General features: G+C 34.5%; 2 protein-coding genes across 2 annotated transcripts; one reads left to right on the forward strand and one right to left on the reverse strand.

The window, feature by feature from the left end:
- The first annotated feature begins 420 nt into the window (after window positions 1–420).
- LOC119989578 (nucleolar complex protein 3 homolog) lies at window positions 421–11,164 on the forward strand. The gene is given in 14 exon segments (XM_038835192.1): window positions 421–757; window positions 1,502–1,671; window positions 1,782–1,984; window positions 2,755–2,963; window positions 3,051–3,153; window positions 3,525–3,688; window positions 4,041–4,179; window positions 4,780–4,956; window positions 5,047–5,180; window positions 6,725–7,054; window positions 8,349–8,488; window positions 8,578–8,675; window positions 10,449–10,700; window positions 10,702–11,164. Coding segments are annotated over 14 exon segments (2,541 nt in total). The 5' UTR covers window positions 421–578; the 3' UTR covers window positions 10,945–11,164.
- Window positions 11,165–16,298: 5,134 nt separating this feature from the next.
- LOC119989488 (auxin-responsive protein SAUR71) lies at window positions 16,299–17,168 on the reverse strand. Its single transcript, XM_038835056.1, has one exon. The coding sequence runs from the start codon at window positions 16,971–16,973 to the stop codon at window positions 16,533–16,535; it is 441 nt and encodes a 146-aa protein (XP_038690984.1). The 5' UTR covers window positions 16,974–17,168; the 3' UTR covers window positions 16,299–16,532.
- Window positions 17,169–19,788: the final 2,620 nt, after the last annotated feature.

Raw genomic sequence — 19,788 nt, forward strand, 5'->3', positions numbered from 1 at the left:
ATTATAGTTCCCCTATCTGAATTTTAATTGAATTATTATTACTTTTTAATTATTTTATTTTTACTAAGTGTTGTGTACCACAATGAATAGAAATTGAAGGGAAAGTGAATGTGAAGAGGGAAATTTAAGGCAACAGATGTCTTACCGAAAGAGCACCTCGAAGCTTTGCTCCTCCAACCATCCAGATTACACATCATTCTACCACGTATAATATCAACCAACCCCGTTGCTACATATGATTTTTCCATCGTCAAAATTATTCGAAGAATAATTGAGGTACTTTTCCATGGTTGGAGCATGAAATTGAGGAAAAAAATATAGCGACGAAAATGAAACTGATTCATGGTTTAGAGACAAAAATATTTTTTTGCCGTTATCCCCTAATAAATCGATTTATAACCCTAGCTTGAAACGCAGATTAAGCTGTCGTTTTTGGTGGTCTCGCACTTTTTCCTTCCTTGCTCATCCCGCTTTTTCCGTCTCCAGTTGTCCCTCCGCTTTTTCTTCCTTTGCGAGATACTCAGGAATTCTAACCCTAATTCACATCTCCGGAACAACAGTTGCACACTTGCAGACATATGGGGAAAAGGAATCGCAGGGAGAATAACCGTAGGGAGAAGGTGATTCTGCCGCCGGAGTTACCTCCGGAGATATCTGAAGATGAAATTGAGGTCTCAGATGAGGACTTGCAGTTCGTCGACGAGAACCGTGACTACGCTGGTTTCGTGTCTCGTTTGGACACCAAATCTATCACTAAGTCAGTTTCTCGAAATTTGGTTATTGATGGACATGTGTGCTAAAATTTCAATGAATATAACATGCTTTGTATAGTAAGGTCGAAAGCTGTTTTTTTTAAAAAGAATAAAGTTATTTGTTGTAGCTGTTTCAGTTTGTTTGTGCTTTGATTGAGCATATATGAGCACCGAGTGCATCTGAAATTACGGACTCTTGGGTTATTGTGGTATTCTATGCAAGAAGATTGGTGTTACGTCTTCAATCATGATTTAGTTGTGGACTTTGGAGTTTACTTACAGTGTAGAAAGAATGGGAATTGACTTAGGGACGGGGATTGCTCATATTTCTACCTTTCTTGATGTTGGATGCATTGGAACTGTAGATTTGAAATTTCTGGGACAAAGAAAATTTGGGAGTAGATTTGGTGGCCAAGGCACCATTCATGGAACGAATGTTCTTAAAGCAATCGTGTAACATCTAATATTTTTGAGGCTTGAAAAGTATTTTCCATGAGCTTTTCTGCTCTTAGCATCTGTAATTCTATTTACTTATCAGTTAATGTATATCTATTTGCATAGTCCTTGAAATTACCCTGTAATTGTGAAAGTGGGGACAAGTTTTTATCTTCTTCTGAGTATAAGTTGTTACTTTCTTTTTTCCTTTCATCTTTGCATTCTGTTTCTGTTTTTCTTTGGTTATTGCTCATTGAATTCAATTATATAATTATTTAATTTTCTAATTTATCAATCTCATTGTATGTCCAAAGGCACGTCACTCGAGTAGCTGATGTGAAAGAGGATGCTTTGGAGGCGTTATATGAGAAGCGAGTAAAAAGGAAGGCACTGCAGAAAGAACAGGAGGAGAGTAGGGTTCAAGTTGATCCTGTCGATGCCCTTCCAGTCAAAACTTCGGATGGACAACTTTACTATCGAACATGTATTACTCTTCCAATTATTTTGGTTGGGTATGCTTGATCTATTTTTAAGACACTTGCTAATATTGTATTTGAAGACTCAATCCTTTATATTTCTTTTTTTGGAATGTAGTTTCGAGGACATCTGAAGATGGTCAAAATGAAGATGAAGCTGGTATTGATAGAAATAGCATTGATGTGGATAAAAGCATATTGAGGCTGACAAAAACAGAGAGGAGGGAAAAGCTTAAGAAAAGTAAGAAAGAGGCCAAGAAACAAGCGAATGAGTCTGCTAAAATTGAAGAAGGGCAAGAAACACCACAGGCCACAGTGCTGGTATTGCTCATCCTGATTGCTATATCTTGTCCTTGATTGATATATTATCTGGAAATTCAAAATATGTTTTTGATAAAAATAGTAGCAATGGTAATTGGTAAATGTGACGGGTTAGATCTAAATGATTGTAGATAATTTTGACTTGTGATTTTCATTCTAATTGTGCTTATTTTTGTGCTTAGTTGATTCATATTATGTTTGCTTTCTATGCTTTGTGTGTCCTGAGACCATTGGCTGTTGAGAAACCACTTTTCGCTTCCGGATTACGTAGTTTTCACTCCCATGATTACCTGTCTAGATTTTTCCAATATTGTTATATCCTGGATGGTCGCTTTACAACCTCTTTCAGTGCTATTGTATCCCCTTCCACCAAAAAAAAAAGAAATAAATCTGGACGACTCTAATAAATTATGCTTTCTTTAAAATGCCCATGATAAGGGAATGCATATATTCGATGGTTGTTTGATCACCTATGAATGTATTGAAGCTCTTTGGATAAGCGGTGCCCCTGGCATACGACAGCTTTTTTCAGCTGGACTGTTGTGGCTCATGAAGCTACTCCCACTGGTGAAAAACTGAAAATTAAATAATTTATGCTAACTGGTGTTACTTGTGCATGGAGAATGTAGGAGAGAATTTAGGAGATGACAACTATTTGTTATTCTTGCTCACTTGTGTTTAAGTTGCAATCTTTGTTGGTTTGTCTGAAGTAGACATTGAATCATTGGTATTTGTGTCGTGCATCGCATAAGAATTTGTCCTTTGTTTAGGCTGAGGTGAAAGAAGATCTCACAGCTGAAGAATCATTTGAAAATAAGAAGCGCAAACTTGCTGAGCTGGGAATAGAATTGCTTGCTGATCCAGAGTCCAATATAAGATCACTTAAAGATATGTTAGAGATATGTAAAGATGATGATGATTCCATTTCCAAACTTGGACTTTTGTCATTGTTGGCTGTTTTTAAAGACATTATTCCGGGGTAAGATTATTTATTTGTAATTATACTTCACTTTTTTGGTCCGTGTTTGGCTACAGTTGTTTTTACGCTTTTGAATTTCTATGACAGCTACCGGATCAGGCTTCCCACTGAAAAAGAGCTGGAGATGAAAGTCTCCAAGGAAGTGAAGAAGAGGCGGCAGCATGAATCAACCCTGCTATCTGCATACAAGGTATTTTGACTGCCATTATAATCTTTTTTAAGGCTAATGTCATAAATATAAGGTCAACTGTTGTATTCATGTCACTTAGAGGCATTAGATTCAACACATTGTTTCTGAAGTAGACTTAAACTCTAAAAGTCAGGGAACACCTTTCATAATATTTTTGTAAATAGGCAAACTGTTATGTGCAATCTTGGTCATTCTATATAACATATCCTTGGAAGCTTGAAAGAACACCTTTTTAGTGTTCTCTGGCATGATGAACCTTTTTATCCATGTCTTTTGATTGTCTTCTCCTTTGCTAAATCCATTTTCTTGACAACTAAAAGGTGTTCAATGCTATTTGAGTGATCATCCTCTGTATTTATCCTTGTCGATAGGCATACTTGCAGAGGCTGTTGATCCTGGAGAAGAAGTCTGTCTTCCGGCAGGTTGCTGTTCGCTGCATTTGTACCTTACTTGATGCAGCTCCTCATTTCAATTTTCGAGAGAGCTTGTTAGGTGCTGTTGTCAGAAATATAAGCTCCTCAGATAATGTCATAAGGTTTTGCTACGTTTTTTCATTTATTCTTCATAATATTCCACTCTTCTTCATTGATCTATTGCTAAATTTTCTTTAGTATAAGGAAGATCATTTTAATTGAAAGAAGAACAATAATATTTTTTTCTTATGATGAGTTGTGATTTATTATATAGTAATATTTTCTTTGCATGACTGATTGAAGGTGCAAATTTCTTTTGCTCATCCCCTACTTGACTGATTCTTATATGAAATTTGGTCCCTATGATTGCTTTAGCAATGGTTAACTCATGTGGTGCAATGTTTTATCTTCATACATAAATGTTGAGAACTGTGGAACTTATTTCTCCTAACCAAGTGGTGTATCACTTTACAGGAAACTTTGTTCCAGTACTATTAAGTCACTTTTTATGAATGAGGGAAAACATGGTGGTGAGGTCACTGTAGAAGCTGTTCGATTGATTGCAGCCTATGTTAAAGTTCATAATTGTCAATTGCATCCTGATTCTGTTGAGGTATGGGATGGTCATTTTTATATATTATATATATACTATATTCTAGTTATTTATCTTCAAAGTTTAAACTTGGAGAAGCAGAATAATTTTTTGCCTGCCCTTCTGTTGCCACTCCCCCCCTTCCCTCCCGACACCCAAAAAAAAAGAGTTTATGGTGTAAATTGGCTAAGGGCATCAACAGTTGGGTGCTTTACTTATATATAAACAGTGACTTTTGACTAAATATGGCCATAAGGACATTCACTTTCAGTGAATGCATGGAAAAATAATTATATTTCATATCCTTGAACATTAAACTGGAAAGTGGATTTTATAGTGACTATAAGCATGTGCTTTACCAGAGAAAGAAAGTAAAAAAGAGATAAAAAGAAAAACAAAAGGAAAATAGAAACAGGAGCTTAGTTCTTCAGCAAAAATTATAACATGTGACCTTGTGGAAATTCAGTACTATCCTTATAGGGCATTGACTACTTACCTTGGAAAAATGTTTCGTTGATTTTCACCTTTTATGAACATGTAGGGCTTGGTTCTTGGGACATAATTGATAAGAATAATCTGTATTCTTGGACCATTTGTTTATGGTTTTCAATGTTTCCTCAGGTTCTTATGTCTCTGTCATTTGATGAGGACCTTGGTGAGGCTGAAAAGCCAGTGGAAGACAAAAAGTTTAGAAGCAAGAAGCACAAAAGAGGAAAGAACTTTGAGGAGCCAAAACAATTACAAGCCAGTGACAGAAAAAAAAATAGGCAAGAACTGATGATGAAGATGAGAGAGGAGGTGTTTGCCACTTTTCATGAAAGACAATGTTTGATCCATTGATTCTGAGTCATAATGGTTCCGGTACTAATATTCTTATTGCCTTAACAGGTAGCAGCTGATTATGGTGCTGCTTCATTAGAGCCAGATTTTGTGGCGAGAAGAACAATGCAGACAGAGACACTTTCAGCTGTATTTGAGACCTATTTTCGCATACTGAAGCATACTATGCAATCAATTACAAGGTGTGTCTACAAATTTTTGTATTATGAAAGAGTTTCACTGGATTGGGTAATGCTATGATATTATGACGCAGCAGAAAAGCAGTGTTTTTCTGTCGGGTTGACGGAATGATAGGCAGGGAAGAATTAGTAATATATGGGTTAATACCATTGTTTAGGTATTAGCCCATACATTATTTTTTAGTTCTCGAACTTACTTCTTGTGTTCAATGTAGTTTCTAATCTTTATACTTGTGCAATTAAATCTTTGATCTTTAAATCTATGTATCGTAAAAGCCATTTTGACTCTCAACAAATAGTGATGACATGGAAAATTTTTGATGTCCGAGCAACTTTTCTAGGTGTCTCATATACTTTGGCAAGTTGTCTAAATCCAACTTAGATTTTTCTATGAAAGCATGGAGTCTGAGGTGGTGAACATCTTAGCACATCATTGATTGTTTCATTATTCATCTCTTATCTTTAGTGCCCTCTTCTGCACACTGCCACAGTCTTCTGCGCTCTGCCACCATATTTTGCACGCTGCCACCTTCTCATTGTACCTAAATGATTACAGAAGATTGTTGATTTTAACTGCGTTCATTATACCTAAGGCACACAAGTTTGGCTGATTGCTTTTTCATGTTCAGCATCAGAATATTAACTGTAAAGTAGTCCTCGTAGTAGATGAGTGCAGTTACTGCTTGTCTCCAGAGTATGAGTGTGTACACAAGAAACCTGCTGCTTCTGACCAGCTAAAGGATGTCAGGAACATCAATTGTTGAATAATCTACCAACATTTAGGGGAGCACATTGCGTGAATGGGCTAATTAATGATTAAAGATGAATCCTAAATCAATTGATGTTCTTATAAAACAAGAAATCCATACATTAAAAGAAATTCTATGTCATCAACATTCATCCACATTATTAACGAAGAATCGCTCTGTGTTGGACATTTTGAGCCCGTTCTTTAATATTTCCTATATTTATATTTCACTTGTTTCTTTTTTCATTTGTGTTGCACATGGACAATGATTTTTCCTCATTTATTTTAACATTCTTTAATATTTACAACAACGTATTAATTTGGATATTTCTATAATCTTTATTGAGCTGCTAAGAATCCCTCAATTTTTTGCTGGTTTTACTAAAGTAAGTATTGTCTATCCTACTACACCGTCCCTTGTCTTCTTTTTTTTATCCATTTATGAGTAACATGGTGTAAGCTTCCAGAAATTAAATTGGCACCTCCTGGATGCTGATCTTCAATAAATTATCTTTTTCCAAAAAGAAAAGGGAATTCCACTTTGAACGATTGGGCCTGTTTTGAAAACCTCTGACTCCTCTACTAGTCTTCTAATAATGGGTCAGATGCTTGTAAGTTGTGCCAAAATATCTTATGCCATGGGAATTGATCCTCTTTCTTAGTACATCATTTAAATGGGTGATCAGTGGAAGTCCCTTTTTTCCTTGATTGCTTATATTTAAATATGATAATCACTTGTGATTGAATTTTGCATTTTATGTAGGACGTTTATTCAAGTTTTTCTTCTTTTTACTTCCAGTTTTGAAGGAAAAGCTAGTTCAACTGCTGGTACATCTGGGGCCCATCCACTGCTTGCTCCATGTCTGAATGGATTGGGAAAATTTTCTCATCTGATTGACTTGGATTACATTGGAGACCTTTTGGATTATTTAAAAACGCTTGCTTCTGGTTGTATCAGTTCTGACAATTATTCTGAGAAACATTTGAAGCATTTGACAGTGTCTGAACGCCTCCAGTGCTGCATTATTGCGTTTAAAGTGATGAGGAGCAATCTTGATGCTTTGAATGTTGATTTACACGAATTCTTCATTCAGCTGTACAATCTTATACTTGAATACAAACCTGGAAGGTTAGTGTTAATTATTCCGCGTCCAAACTGTGGCTGTAAGAAGTATTTGATATGCCATATTTGTTGGGGAGATAAATTCCTGCGTTAATAATAGCAATGTCTTGGAAACTGGAACATAATTATTTAAACTGGCACTACCGGTTCAGCTGGAAATGCATGCAGTTTAAGTGCACTTTATAGTTACAATGAGGCTTACATTGCAGCACCATATTTATTATCAGTCTACCATAGCTATTACATCGTAACATTTTAAGTAAAAATTTCTCTTGTGCACTGGGTTTGACCTTTTTCTTATTTATGAGAGAATGATTGAGTATAAGCAAAGTTTAATCTACCTGAGAACTCTTTACTACTAATCATCATCATCAAGGCTTTTATCACAAGAAATTTGGGGTTGACCATTTGAGTCTGAAAAAAACATCTTTTGCAATTTGTCCTTATCAATCCACTAATCTTATGGTGCCCGTATCCTTTCTCATTACTTCCATCCATGTTTTTTGTCCTCTTTTTAGTCTCTCCTGCTTGAATTTTCTCTACTCTTTGCTCTTCCATTGCATCTCTACAATGTACAAGTCCAAACCCTTTTAGAAGATTCTACTGGTATGTTGATAAATGCTTTCCGAGCATTCCAAATCTCTCTCTGTTCTTTTGTTTTGTTGAGTTGCACGTCACTTTGTCCAAATTTCTATGATGTCGGAAAAGGCTTTTGTTGGAGTCATGTGTCTTTCTTTATCGATAGTGTACAATAATTATAGTTACTTTAAAATTTTAACCATACTGCAATTTTTTGGCAGCTTCTAGTTCTAGAAATCAGTATAAATTTGCCCTGGTTTGATTATTAATTCGTGGTTTCATCTTTGATCAAAATTTTGTGATTTTGATCTAAGTACGCTTTAGTGTGATACTGAACTCTAAAACCAATCACTGCGTATTTCATTCCCCTTTTATTTGAATTGCACACTGAATATTTGGACTGACAGGAAATCCAAATAGATTTTTGGAACTTGTTTTGACTTTCTTACACCTTCTTTGACTTAGAGAATGTTGTTGTCAATTGTCTATTTCTAGTAAAATATAGAAAACCTTGTCATACACTACTCTACTTCCACATCTTATGTAAATTCTGGAACTTATGATGTCTAGGTGACTATGTTCCAACTTTATACTCATATTCTTTGGTACTGGTGATTTTGGTTGGTGAAAGGATCTAACTATAAATCTTGTGACACGTTGTGACTTCAGTGCTTTTCACTCCTGATTTTTCTAATGCCGTTTGCTCCGCTTTGTGGAACAGAGATGATGGTGGTGTGTTTGCTGAAGCTCTGAAGATTATGTTGTGCGATGATAGACAACACGACATGCAAAAGGCTGCTGCATTCATAAAACGCTTGGCCACATTCGCATTGTGCTTTGGCTCTGCTGAATCCATGGCTGGTATATTGTCTAGAGTTACCCGCTAATTTGTCGTTGTGCACTTCATTATTTCTTTTTATGACTTGATAATATTCTTGCATCTTCTGCAGCTTTGGTCACTTTGAAGCATCTTCTTCAGAAAAATATCAAGTGCCGGAATCTGTTGGAAAATGATGCTGGAGGTGGTTCAGTGTCTGGTTCTATTGCGGTAAGATCTCATGGCGCTCTTGAGTCTTGATCCTATAAGCCATCATGATGGTTTATGCATTCAGATTCATTTTTATACTAGTTATATTGAGAGAAGTTTGAAATGAATCAATCATAGTGATAAACGTTCTTTTTGAAGCAACAAGGATTGCAAAAAGGGGAAATTCAAGGAGACAAAGGCTAATAGCCTTGGTAAGGAGAGTGGAATTGGGATCCATCATAAACTTGGATGTCTTGGGTTTGAAACCCCGTGGTGCAAGTTCAATTTTACTGATACGAGTGGTTTACTCTGCAAGGCGGGTACAATGAGACCCAACCTTGGAAAGGTTCCGGATCCTCAAAAATAGCCTCTAAGCAAGCTGTTACTATTATTAGAGCACCAAAATTCAATGCTTTTAACTCCAATTTCCAAGCAAAGTGTCTATTTAGGATTCTATGTTGTTGAACAGCCTGTTAATTTGTTCTTTCCAGATCAGTCACATAGTACTCATAGTGGGGAGAGTGAAAATTTTATCCAATTCATCCCCACAAGATTCCAAACCTCCGTCCAAACTTGTCTAGCCGAAGTGCAATGAAGAAGTATGTGGTTCATGGATTCCTCATCAACATTGCATAATACATGTGTGAGCAATAAAATAACATCTCTGTAGATTGTCAATTGTCAGTATCCTACCTCAAAAGACTTCTTACCAAAGATCATCACTGTACGAGGTTCTTTCGAGTTCCAGATAGTCAAATACAGATACAGGGGAGAAGAGGTTTGCCTTTGTTGTAGTTGATTTTGATCAACCCTTCATGGTAATATTTAACTCCAGAATCTAATGTACCTTCCATTAGCAGATTCTATTACCAGCTTTGAAATATACATGATTAAACCATTGATTCTCGTTCTTTCTGATGTCAATCCACAAACCAGTGACAAAGGATTCCCTTTTCAGATTGGAAGTCTAACCATTATCTGAAGTTCCATACTTTGCCACTGACCTTCCTCCACAAATGCTTGTTATTGGGATTGAATTCCCGTAACACTTTCCAAGAAGAGCTTTGTTAAGAGTTGTCAGAAAAGTAAAACCAAGCCCTCCAATTTTATTTTTTTAATAGATGCTCTTCTTTTCTAGATAATGACTTCTCTGAACTAAAGATATTAATGCATGAGACTTCTTTTCATTCTCTTTCTTTGCTAGGGCACAGGAAACGTTTAATGTTAGAAGTTCTGGACTGTGCAAATATGTAGCTTTGCAGAGAGCATTGTGAGATTTTTGTGAACATGTTTGTGGACATTTGTGTTTTAATATGTGCAAGCTTTGGCCTTTGAGATGTAAAATAAAGAATTTTGGGGCTGTGGTTTTTCTGCATGAAAGTGATTCATACTCTACAAATTTGTTTTTTGTGTACCCAAATACACTTCAAAAGAGTGAAAAAAAAAAACCAGCTTCCTTAGAATTAGGTTATCAAATAGGTGCATTAATAATGTTTCAAGAGTTTGTTCTTAACGTTTGTCTAGGATATTGTAAATCATTCACTAACTGATGACTTTCATTTGCTGTCAAATTCTACTTCTGTAGATTTTGTACTATAATAGCTGCTGACAGTCATCTGCTGTAAAATTCTGTTGTTAAATGTTAATTGTGACCACATAAAATGCAATGCTTATATCTACATATAAACTTTTACTTAGATTATGCGGTGATTTTGGTTTTGATTGTCCAATTGACTGTGGTCCGGAGCATACTTGAAGATAAATGTTACATTTGACTTTCCATTTGATGAACAGAAGTACCATCCATATGCGTCGGACCCAAATTTAAGTGGTGCACTTACTTCGGTCCTTTGGGAACTCAATCTTCTTTCCAAGCATTATCATCCTGCTGTTTCAACAATGGCTTCAGGCATATCATGCATGGGTGTTGCTCAAAACCAAGCTTATTTTTCCGCTCTCTCTCCGCAAGAAGCTTTTAAGGACTTATCGCTTGAAAGGGAATCATTTAACCAAGTTGACGCTATGGGAAGATCAAATAATAAGAGGATCTGGTTCATCCATTGGGGCAGTAAAAAATCGAGATACAGAAAGTTCATTTGATGAGGATGAGTTGAGAGGGAAGCTTTCTGAGCATTTCTCCGTGCTTCGTGACATCAAGGAGAAAGAGAGATTGAGGAAAGAGTTGGATCGTACCATGTTATCCCTACAATTATATGAAGAATATAAGAAGCAAAAGAAAAAGGCGGTGAGGTCCAAAACGAAGAGATGTAAGAAGTTGCCTGCCCAGTGATAGAGTTCATTATTTTGCAGAGTTAGAGGATTTAATGAAGCAAGTTTCTGCAGTATTAATATTTCACTATTTATAGTTCTTTCCATGCCCTGCGGTTGTTTTAGCTTCCTGTTACAGATTTAGCAAATGATTCTTAATTCTTCAGCATTGTATGACATTGCAATTCACTTGTTTCCAGATACAAGTTTTCAGGTAAAAGGCCAGTTTCTTGAAATTGTTACTTATTACGCACACAGCATCCTTTCAGAATCCATGGTAGGATCTGACTTGCTCTCTGAATCACTCATTAATCTTCAACTTGAGATTTCTGGGGCTGCATTTTTTTTTCTTCTTCGAAAGGTGGAAATGGAGGAACGGTTCGATAATCATTCATCGATAAGGGCATTTCTACGGCCTTTTAACAGATGGTTATTAAGCTGTGACTCTGACGGCCTATTACGAATTCAGGTCATTGTTCACTTTGGTTGGGCAGGAATATAGATTGTCCTTGGCTAATGCTGTGAATTTAGACACCATTTTCAGGTCATTGTTCTCTACTGCACATTGGTCCAGTTGAATAGAAGCATAAAGGGTCATAAGGGATACCATTTTGATCCAAAAACCTTGGTAGGTGTTCAGATGGTTTAACTCTTAATAGAATTGCTTCTCCCCAAGAAGAATGAATGTTAGTAGAGTTTCCTACCCCATGTGAGCTCATGATCCTCCTATATCACAGATCTTAATATCTTATGGTAACCATGTGATTGGGAACATTGGTTTAGCAAAAACAGTTGGGTACTTTTTCCATGGAAGTTAAGAAGACCTATAAATTACTATTATATATATATATATATATATAATTTATAAATGTTAAGATTTGGTTTACTGTATAAGATGACATTTAAGAGATCTTAATCATTGATCGACTCAAATGACTTTCCCATGTGACTCGTATCTCAACACATCCATAGGTTTTCGATGTTACAAGACAGCTACTCTTTCTTCTCTGATCTTCATTAATTAATTTTTTTAATTATAAACTTTTTTTTAATCAAGAAACGAAATTCTTTTAGTAACTCAAGGAAGATTATAACAAAAAGTAGTACTCAATTATTGTTATATATATATTAAACATTATTTAGTAACATGGTATTATGTGCTAGTTAGAGGTTTAACATGTGCTTTAGGCCGTAATTTAAGGGATCGACCCGCCTTACAAGTATAACTCATTGGGTCCAAACAATTATTATTGGAAGTAATTTAAGAAATCGACCCGCTTTACAAGTATGACTCATTGGGTCCAAACAACTATTATTGGAATGACAAAATGTACCATATAACTACTTGGTTGATAGTCTAGTGATGAATTTCTTTGGGGTCAAGTCGTATGGATTCAGTGTTAAGAACTAAGAAGTACCACTTCGATTATATTTGTGTCTATTGATGGGTATATATAGGCAAAGCCCACTTCTAAACACCAACTATATCATGAGGACAAAGCTGTGAAGGTAATCTGATGTATCTACAGTGAATCGGAACTCCATAACGAGCAATATATATAGTTGTGTGATGAAGCCCAATCTCCAATCTCTAACTAGGTTTTTTCCTAAGTTTAGTGAGTTGGGCTTAGTCCATTTATTGGCCTTGGGAGGAACAAACCCGTGAGAGTAATATGATGTATCCACGGAAACCAGAACGTCAAAGCGGACAATATATTTGGTTATTTGGGGTGTGGATTTCTGACACTCGGAAGGTTTTGAGTTCGATTTCTACTATGAAAAATACTTTTATGGCCACGTGTTGGGTTTTGATCCAACTTACCCTGTCGTCAGGTGAGAAACTTTTATGCGGGGCCTAACGGACCGAGTTTAGACTCATATGTCTAAAGGACAAACTTGTATGGAGTATAGTATCGGTCTCACTTAAAAAAAAAAAAAACAAAATGTATAATATAATTTGTCGATCTCAAACTAATTATTTTAGTATAGATTTTCTTAAGCTTCGTCTATACAACTAATCAATTGCATGTAATCTTTTTCTGTCATTTTTAGGAGTATGATTGATGGTTACGTATAAGTTTCATTTTCTTTTGTCATGATATTTTATTTAAGGATTCACATCCAACACAAAATTTTCTAATTAATCTCTCTGCATATCACAATTCCTTATCCCATATAAAGTACAAATACATGCAAATTTTTTATATATATTCTTCAATTATTGATGAATATATAGTTATATATATATATGTAAGTATATTCATGCACCGAAGCCGCGTAATGTAACATGTCTAGCAGTATCCTTTGACAGTTGCAAATACTAATAAACTACGTAGATTGCTAGTTGGCCATTTTCAAGCTCTTATTCTTATTCTTTTTTTAATGTTAATTATATATATATATATATATATATATACAGGATACAGCCCAAATATTCGTATAAACTCTTAGGTTATTCTACAACTTATGAGATCAAAATTTTCTGATAATATTATACATCTTTTTTAATACAATATATAGCTACTTTTTTAAGCCAAATAGTATATGCATTTATTTACTTTATTATACTTTCTGGTTTTTGAGTTACTTTTTTAAGCAGAAGAATCCTTATTTTATTTTTGACTCTACTGAAGCTTTGGAATTTCATACCGATGGGAGCCAAAAATATATATGTTATCTTAAAAAAGTCATTAATTTAACAAAAATAATTAATTTGTTGGATAGATAGACTGAAAATTCTAATTATATTCTAGAAGAAATACACAATCTGTCTGTCATGATTCATGGTATCAAGACCCTAATCCCCAAATTAATTAATTCTTTCTTTACTTAGTTTAGGTATCTAATGTGTGTCAATGCATGTGTTATTAATCACACTTTTGTGGAAACAAACAACAGAGTTTAGAACATGAATCTTAGGGACTAATAAGTCAAGTTTTCACACTTAATTTGGTCACACATTTAGGCTGAATTTTCTATGTTGATTTGGTAAAACTACACTCTATTGATAACTTGATTTGAATGATTGATATAGACATCAAACACTATGTTCATGTGACAAGTGAGCCGTGGGTTGAACGACAATCACAATATATGTAAGGGATCATCCACCCATTAGGTTGTGGGTTCGAATCCTACCCCTCTCCAAACCCCTGTTTAAAAAAAAAAAACTTATGTTCATGTGAGTGGATATATAGAATTATCCCATTTTGTATTATTGGTTTCGGGTTTTTTTCTATTGTTCCGACTATTAGTTTAATTTGATTGAGGTGATTTAAAATTGACAAATGGTTGTTTTATATATATATGACCAAAAAAAAATTGTGATGAAGCTTAGCCATGTTCTTTGTGGGTTTAGTCACATATATAGCGTATATTCTTTCAGTATTCAGATATTATCTTATATTTTTATGAATAATGTTTGAAATCCTCAAAAATATAATTAATGACTATTTCAATGTCGCATAGATTGTAAAAATTAAAGTATTTAAAAATTATAAAAAATACTAAAAGTGGCCGAAAATCATCGAAACGTCCATTTTAGAGCCGAAAAATGCTCTTAAGTCTTAACAACGTAACAGTTAACACACATTGTTGGGCTCGAAACGAGTTTCAATTCAATATGATATAAACTCAAACAGGACAATCGAAATCAAAGAAATGACAATTTCAGTGAATATGAGTCAAAAGACCCTTATTTACAATCATATTCTAAACATCATCCTTCACGGGCGAAACAGAAATTTGTCTTCGAATTCGCGATATTCATCCGAGTCATTATTTAGCCATTTCCAAATGGTTAAATTATGATAGACGTAACCTTTAGGATCTCAGTCATTGAATTTTTAAACATTTATTTAGTTTTATTTACGAAAAAACCTATATAAATCTAATTAGTCCATTCAATTGTACATCTTTGACAAAAGAATGCATAATCAAAATCCTAGCTACCATCAATCCCTTCTTTGATTAATATTTCTCGTGATTTCATGACTATGATTTCTTTGATTATTATATCGTGTTTACAAAGTTAGTTCACACTTTTAATTTTTTTATGACGTTTTAAAATGAGATTCTAAATTTTAGCATTCAAAATATTTTTTTATAAAATTTGCAAAAAATATATATTCATATTTTGATTGGTCTTACAATCCCAACAATATTTTTTTTTGTTTGAAACAAAAATTAAATTCAACATGAAAAGTGCATGGTAATTCTAGATAATTGGATATAAAATAAAAGATTTTCATACATTTTTCAAGTTGCTTTTGATTTTTGTTTCGAACAAAAAATATATCGTTGGGTTAAAAAAACCGATCAAAATACAAACACATTTTTTTTCAAATTAAGACTTTCTCGTCATCGTTCAATCTCGATCAATGTGACATGAGAACCTTTAAGGCGGAGCGATAAATCTTTAAAGGCGGAGGAGGCGATCTTTATCACAACATTTTAAACAGCATATATGATACCAACAGAAATTGAACCAAATACTATCAGCATAAATATGCTACTGACAAAATAATCTGTCATACAAAACCATAGAAAATTAAGTAGTGTTTATGATAATTAGCAGGCACACAACTGCAGCTTACCTAACCATATTGGGTGGATGATGTGGTAAGTTGAGGCACTAATCATGCCAACATGCATTTTGGTTTTAGGTGAGAGACACACATCCCTGACTTAAGCATGTAATCAAGTTTTAATCATGATTTGTTTAATAGTCATTATTTTTTGGCAACTGGATTAAGCCATCCAAGGCTTCTTCCCCTCTCATTGGTCTTTTAATCATCATCACCTTCCCTTTTGGTGTCATCTTACACAAGTGTTGTTTTGAGATTATCCTTTTGTGATTTTGCCATCTCATCTATACAATATTTTTTTATGTTGAATCACTCAAAGTTTATGACCGAATTAGCTGGAGATGAATCATTTCATATGGAAATTTAATTATTTACATTAACACTCTACGACTTAAAGATAGTTAAGTGAGCTGATGTAATCAAAATTTATGTACTGGTGACTACTGAATGGCATATTCTCATAATATCCTCAACCAGATTTCCAATAATGATACAAGTATCACAAATTACCACTCCATTTATCCCTTGATTCCATGAAACAAAATTAATAAATTCTATAAAATTTATTTCACAATTATGCAAAATTTTGAAAATAAACTACTATATTGTTGGCTTATAAAAAAAAAAAAAAACTACTATATTGTTGGGCAAAATTAACCAATGACCATTAAATTATTCTCGATTTTCTACGAATTTTGCTTCCTAATTGTCGGTTCACAAAATTTTGGCCATATTTTCTCAAGAAACAAACAGAAAAAAGGAAGGGGAAAAAAAACCCCAAAAACAAAACTGTATGAAAAAAAAAATTTAACATTACTTCTGAGTTGCATTGGCAAGTCCTTTACACCAACTAGCAGAAACAGCAATAATATTTAAAAAAACAAAAACAAAATTAAAACATTCTATTTCTTCTTCTTCTTCTTCTTCTTCTTCTCTGTTTTCCCATATATGGCTAATGGTCGTATTTACAAAAAAGACCTCGACGGCCCGCCTAATTTACTGTTCTACCGAGAAAAAGTAAATATCATAACTCATCAGAGTAGCAAGAGCTTAGCAGATCCTGGAGGTCACGCGACTCCAGACCGAGTCGGAGCGATTCCATGACTCGCTCGAACACCAGCACGTGACAGGGGATCCTTAACACACCTTCTTGTTCGTACCCATATTCCTGAGCCGATTTGTTCAATAACCCGACAAAAACCGGGTGGTTCAGCAGCTCCGCACTCACCACGAACCGCTCCATCTCGTCTCCGACGTACACCGGCACGTGACCCTCCGGGACCGACTTCGTCCGCCCGATTCTTCTGGCCGAAGAGGCCCTCGACCTCACTATCTGTTCAGCTCTCCTAGCCGCCGCCGCAGTTTTCGAAGAGTCGGATCCACGCCGGGTCTGGGATTCGGATCGAAGCAGACTGTACTGCGACGAATCGGCAACCCGAGCCAATCTTCGTATCAAGTGCTTCATCTACAAAATTAAGAGATGCCCAGAAAAATTGAGACACTCTTGAAGTGAAATCGAAGATACCCAGAAAAATTGAGACCCAAAAATTGAATCAATTGAAGACCTTGAAACTTTTAGATAGAAAAGGATAGAGAGATGGAGACCGGAGAGAGAGAGAGAGAGAGAGAGAGAGAGGGAGGGAGGGAGTGTGTTTGTATGGAGAGAGTGGGGAGGGTAGGGAATATATATATATATATATAAGAGCGCAAGAGAGGGAATAAAGAAAGGTGAGTTAACACTTTAACACATTGAAAGGTGATGATGAGAGAGAAAGAGGGAGGTACAGTACTTGCCAGGTACAATTAGTGAGTGATATTATTTTAAATTAGTGAGTGATATTATTTTAAATTTTTAATAGTTTAAAAATGAGGATGGTGAATGTTTTGGTGGGGAGTGAAGGCAGAATATTTTTTTTTCTTTTCTATATGCAAAATTTAAGCATTAAGCAATAAAGCATGGACTAATGGATGGTATGAAATTAAATTCCAATATTTTTTTCCAACTCTATTGATTAAATTGATATTTTGATTAAAATTCTAAATATTTGTATATATATATATATATTCCAACACTAATTATTCCCTTATTTGGGAGAATGATATTCATGGTAAAAAAAAATCTCCAATTTAAATATAACAATCTCATTAATATTCGTTAAGGTCAAACAATCTGGTGACCCCGTTAGATCAAATTTATTATTCACGTTTACCATGTAAAAGAAGATTTCAAGGTGGTTAAAAAATAAAAGTAAAATAATATGGTGGATTATTGGATTAGATGATAAGGTTAGGGTTATCATAACATTGTCCTATTCGAACCCGAATTAAATCAAGTTTATACATAAATTATATGTTCGAAATTAGGATCCAAACACAAATTTTTTTTTCGGTTTAAAACCAGGTCCAGATATAAACACATAAATCTTATCCCTTTACTTGTCCGGATTTAAAAATCAATCCGGGTTTGATCAATTAAGTACATCCAAAATTTAATTCGGATTAGGGTTTGGACATGTAAATATTTCTTAAACACGTGTTGTTATCCGATCTAAAACTGATTTTTTTTTGGCACCCCTAGATAGATACTCAAAATTAAAAATATTGTACTAGATAAATAATAATTAGAAAATAGAATTATATGAAAAATAAAATAAAATGGCATAATAATTGTTTCAATCAAAGAAGAGAGAGAGAGACGTTTGGGGGGCGCAATTGGCGGAAAGAGAAGGTATTGTTTTCCGTAGTCCGTTTCAGTACAGTTCCGTGACTCCCTCTTTCATCCACGCCTTTTGTCTCTTCTGCCTATGTGTCACTTTTCCTTCTCACCATTCCAACACGCGCGTTCAACACACGTGCCTTAACCAATGCTAAAATGAACAAAATAAAAAAATAAAAAAACCCATTAGTTTTTCCCTTTCAAAACTTGACATAAATTCTGAAGCATTTAGATTCAATCTCTCGTTCTAAATAACAAACAAAATAAGTACAAGTAATTTAACAATTTTTGAAATTTTTAGAAAATTTCAAAAAGAAGAAATAAAATAATTAAGAGGATTGCAAATTCTCATTCAAAGTGAATGCATGCAACATCCACCTTTAAATTAGGCATATATATGGTTTTCACCCGACAGGTACCTCAATTTCTAAATTTATGTCTCTTAACAAAAGAAATTTATCCACAATCAACTCAACTATTAATCCAAAAGAGTTGGCAGAGTTGGTTCTTACTATTCCATGTAAACTTATAGGTCTTAGGTTCGAAACCTCTTGCAAACACTTTGGAGTCACACAACCTAGTAAATGCCAGCAACTTACCCTGATTTAGTGTAGGGTGCTTCTGAATGTGGTTGTTGCTCACACTATGGGTAATGCAAGTGGGAATATTGTTAAACAAATCCATTGATCCAAAGGAGTTGGTAGAGTTGGTTCTTACTATTCCAAGTAAACTTATAGGTCTTAGGTTCGAAATCTCTCGCAAACACTTTGGGACCATACCACCTGATAAATACCATCGATTTACCCTGATTCCGTGTAGGGTACTTCTGAATGTGGTTGTTGCTCACACTATGGGTAGTGCAAGTGGGGATATTGTTAAACAAATCCATTAAAGGTGATATGATAATGATTTTGTTTGTTTCTTTTGGACTGAAGCAACATGTAAAAGGAGGCAAAGGAAAGTGAAGGGGTTCATGTTTTGGGTGTAGAGGATTTGGTTTCATTTAATTTGCGCAAAGTCAAGTCACCATCATTTCATATATTTCTTTACGACCTTTTGATTTTGTTCCAAGAATTTAAATTTATGAATATTACTTGTTTCAATTTGTTGTGTAGAAAAAGAGTGCAAAGCCTTTTCTAGGAGGAGTTGGATTGGCCAAAAATAAATCCTAAATTTGACTCATCACACTAATTAAAAGTACTTTGGTGATTTGGTTTTGTATTTAGGGATAAAAAGGTGAATCGATGTCATAAAGATCTACGTGGAACTTAGATACAAAATTCTCACTTTAAAAGAAGTGGTAGTAACAAAAAAAAAAAGTAATCACTATAAAAAAATTTGACTTGTAACCGCGAAACTATACCTGCGGTTTTTTAAAACCGCAGGTATAGATGTCTTTTAGCAATAGGTATAAGCATATTCTATTGTAGTGGATATTGTGTTTGCTTTGTAAATTATATTAAGTTATATATATATATATATATTGTTTTTGATCATTTTGAAAACAATATATGTAAATAAAAAAAATTATGTCCTCTTCTTTTTCTTTTAAGAAAATAAATAA

This window comes from Tripterygium wilfordii, chromosome 21 (genome assembly GCF_013401445.1).
Source record: "Tripterygium wilfordii isolate XIE 37 chromosome 21, ASM1340144v1, whole genome shotgun sequence".
Taxonomy (NCBI): domain Eukaryota; kingdom Viridiplantae; phylum Streptophyta; class Magnoliopsida; order Celastrales; family Celastraceae; genus Tripterygium; species Tripterygium wilfordii.

Coding starts and splice junctions, on each gene's coding strand:
- LOC119989488 (XM_038835056.1), bottom strand. CDS start 16,973: ATGAAGCACTTGATACGAAGATTGGCTCGGGTTGCCGATTCGTCGCAG.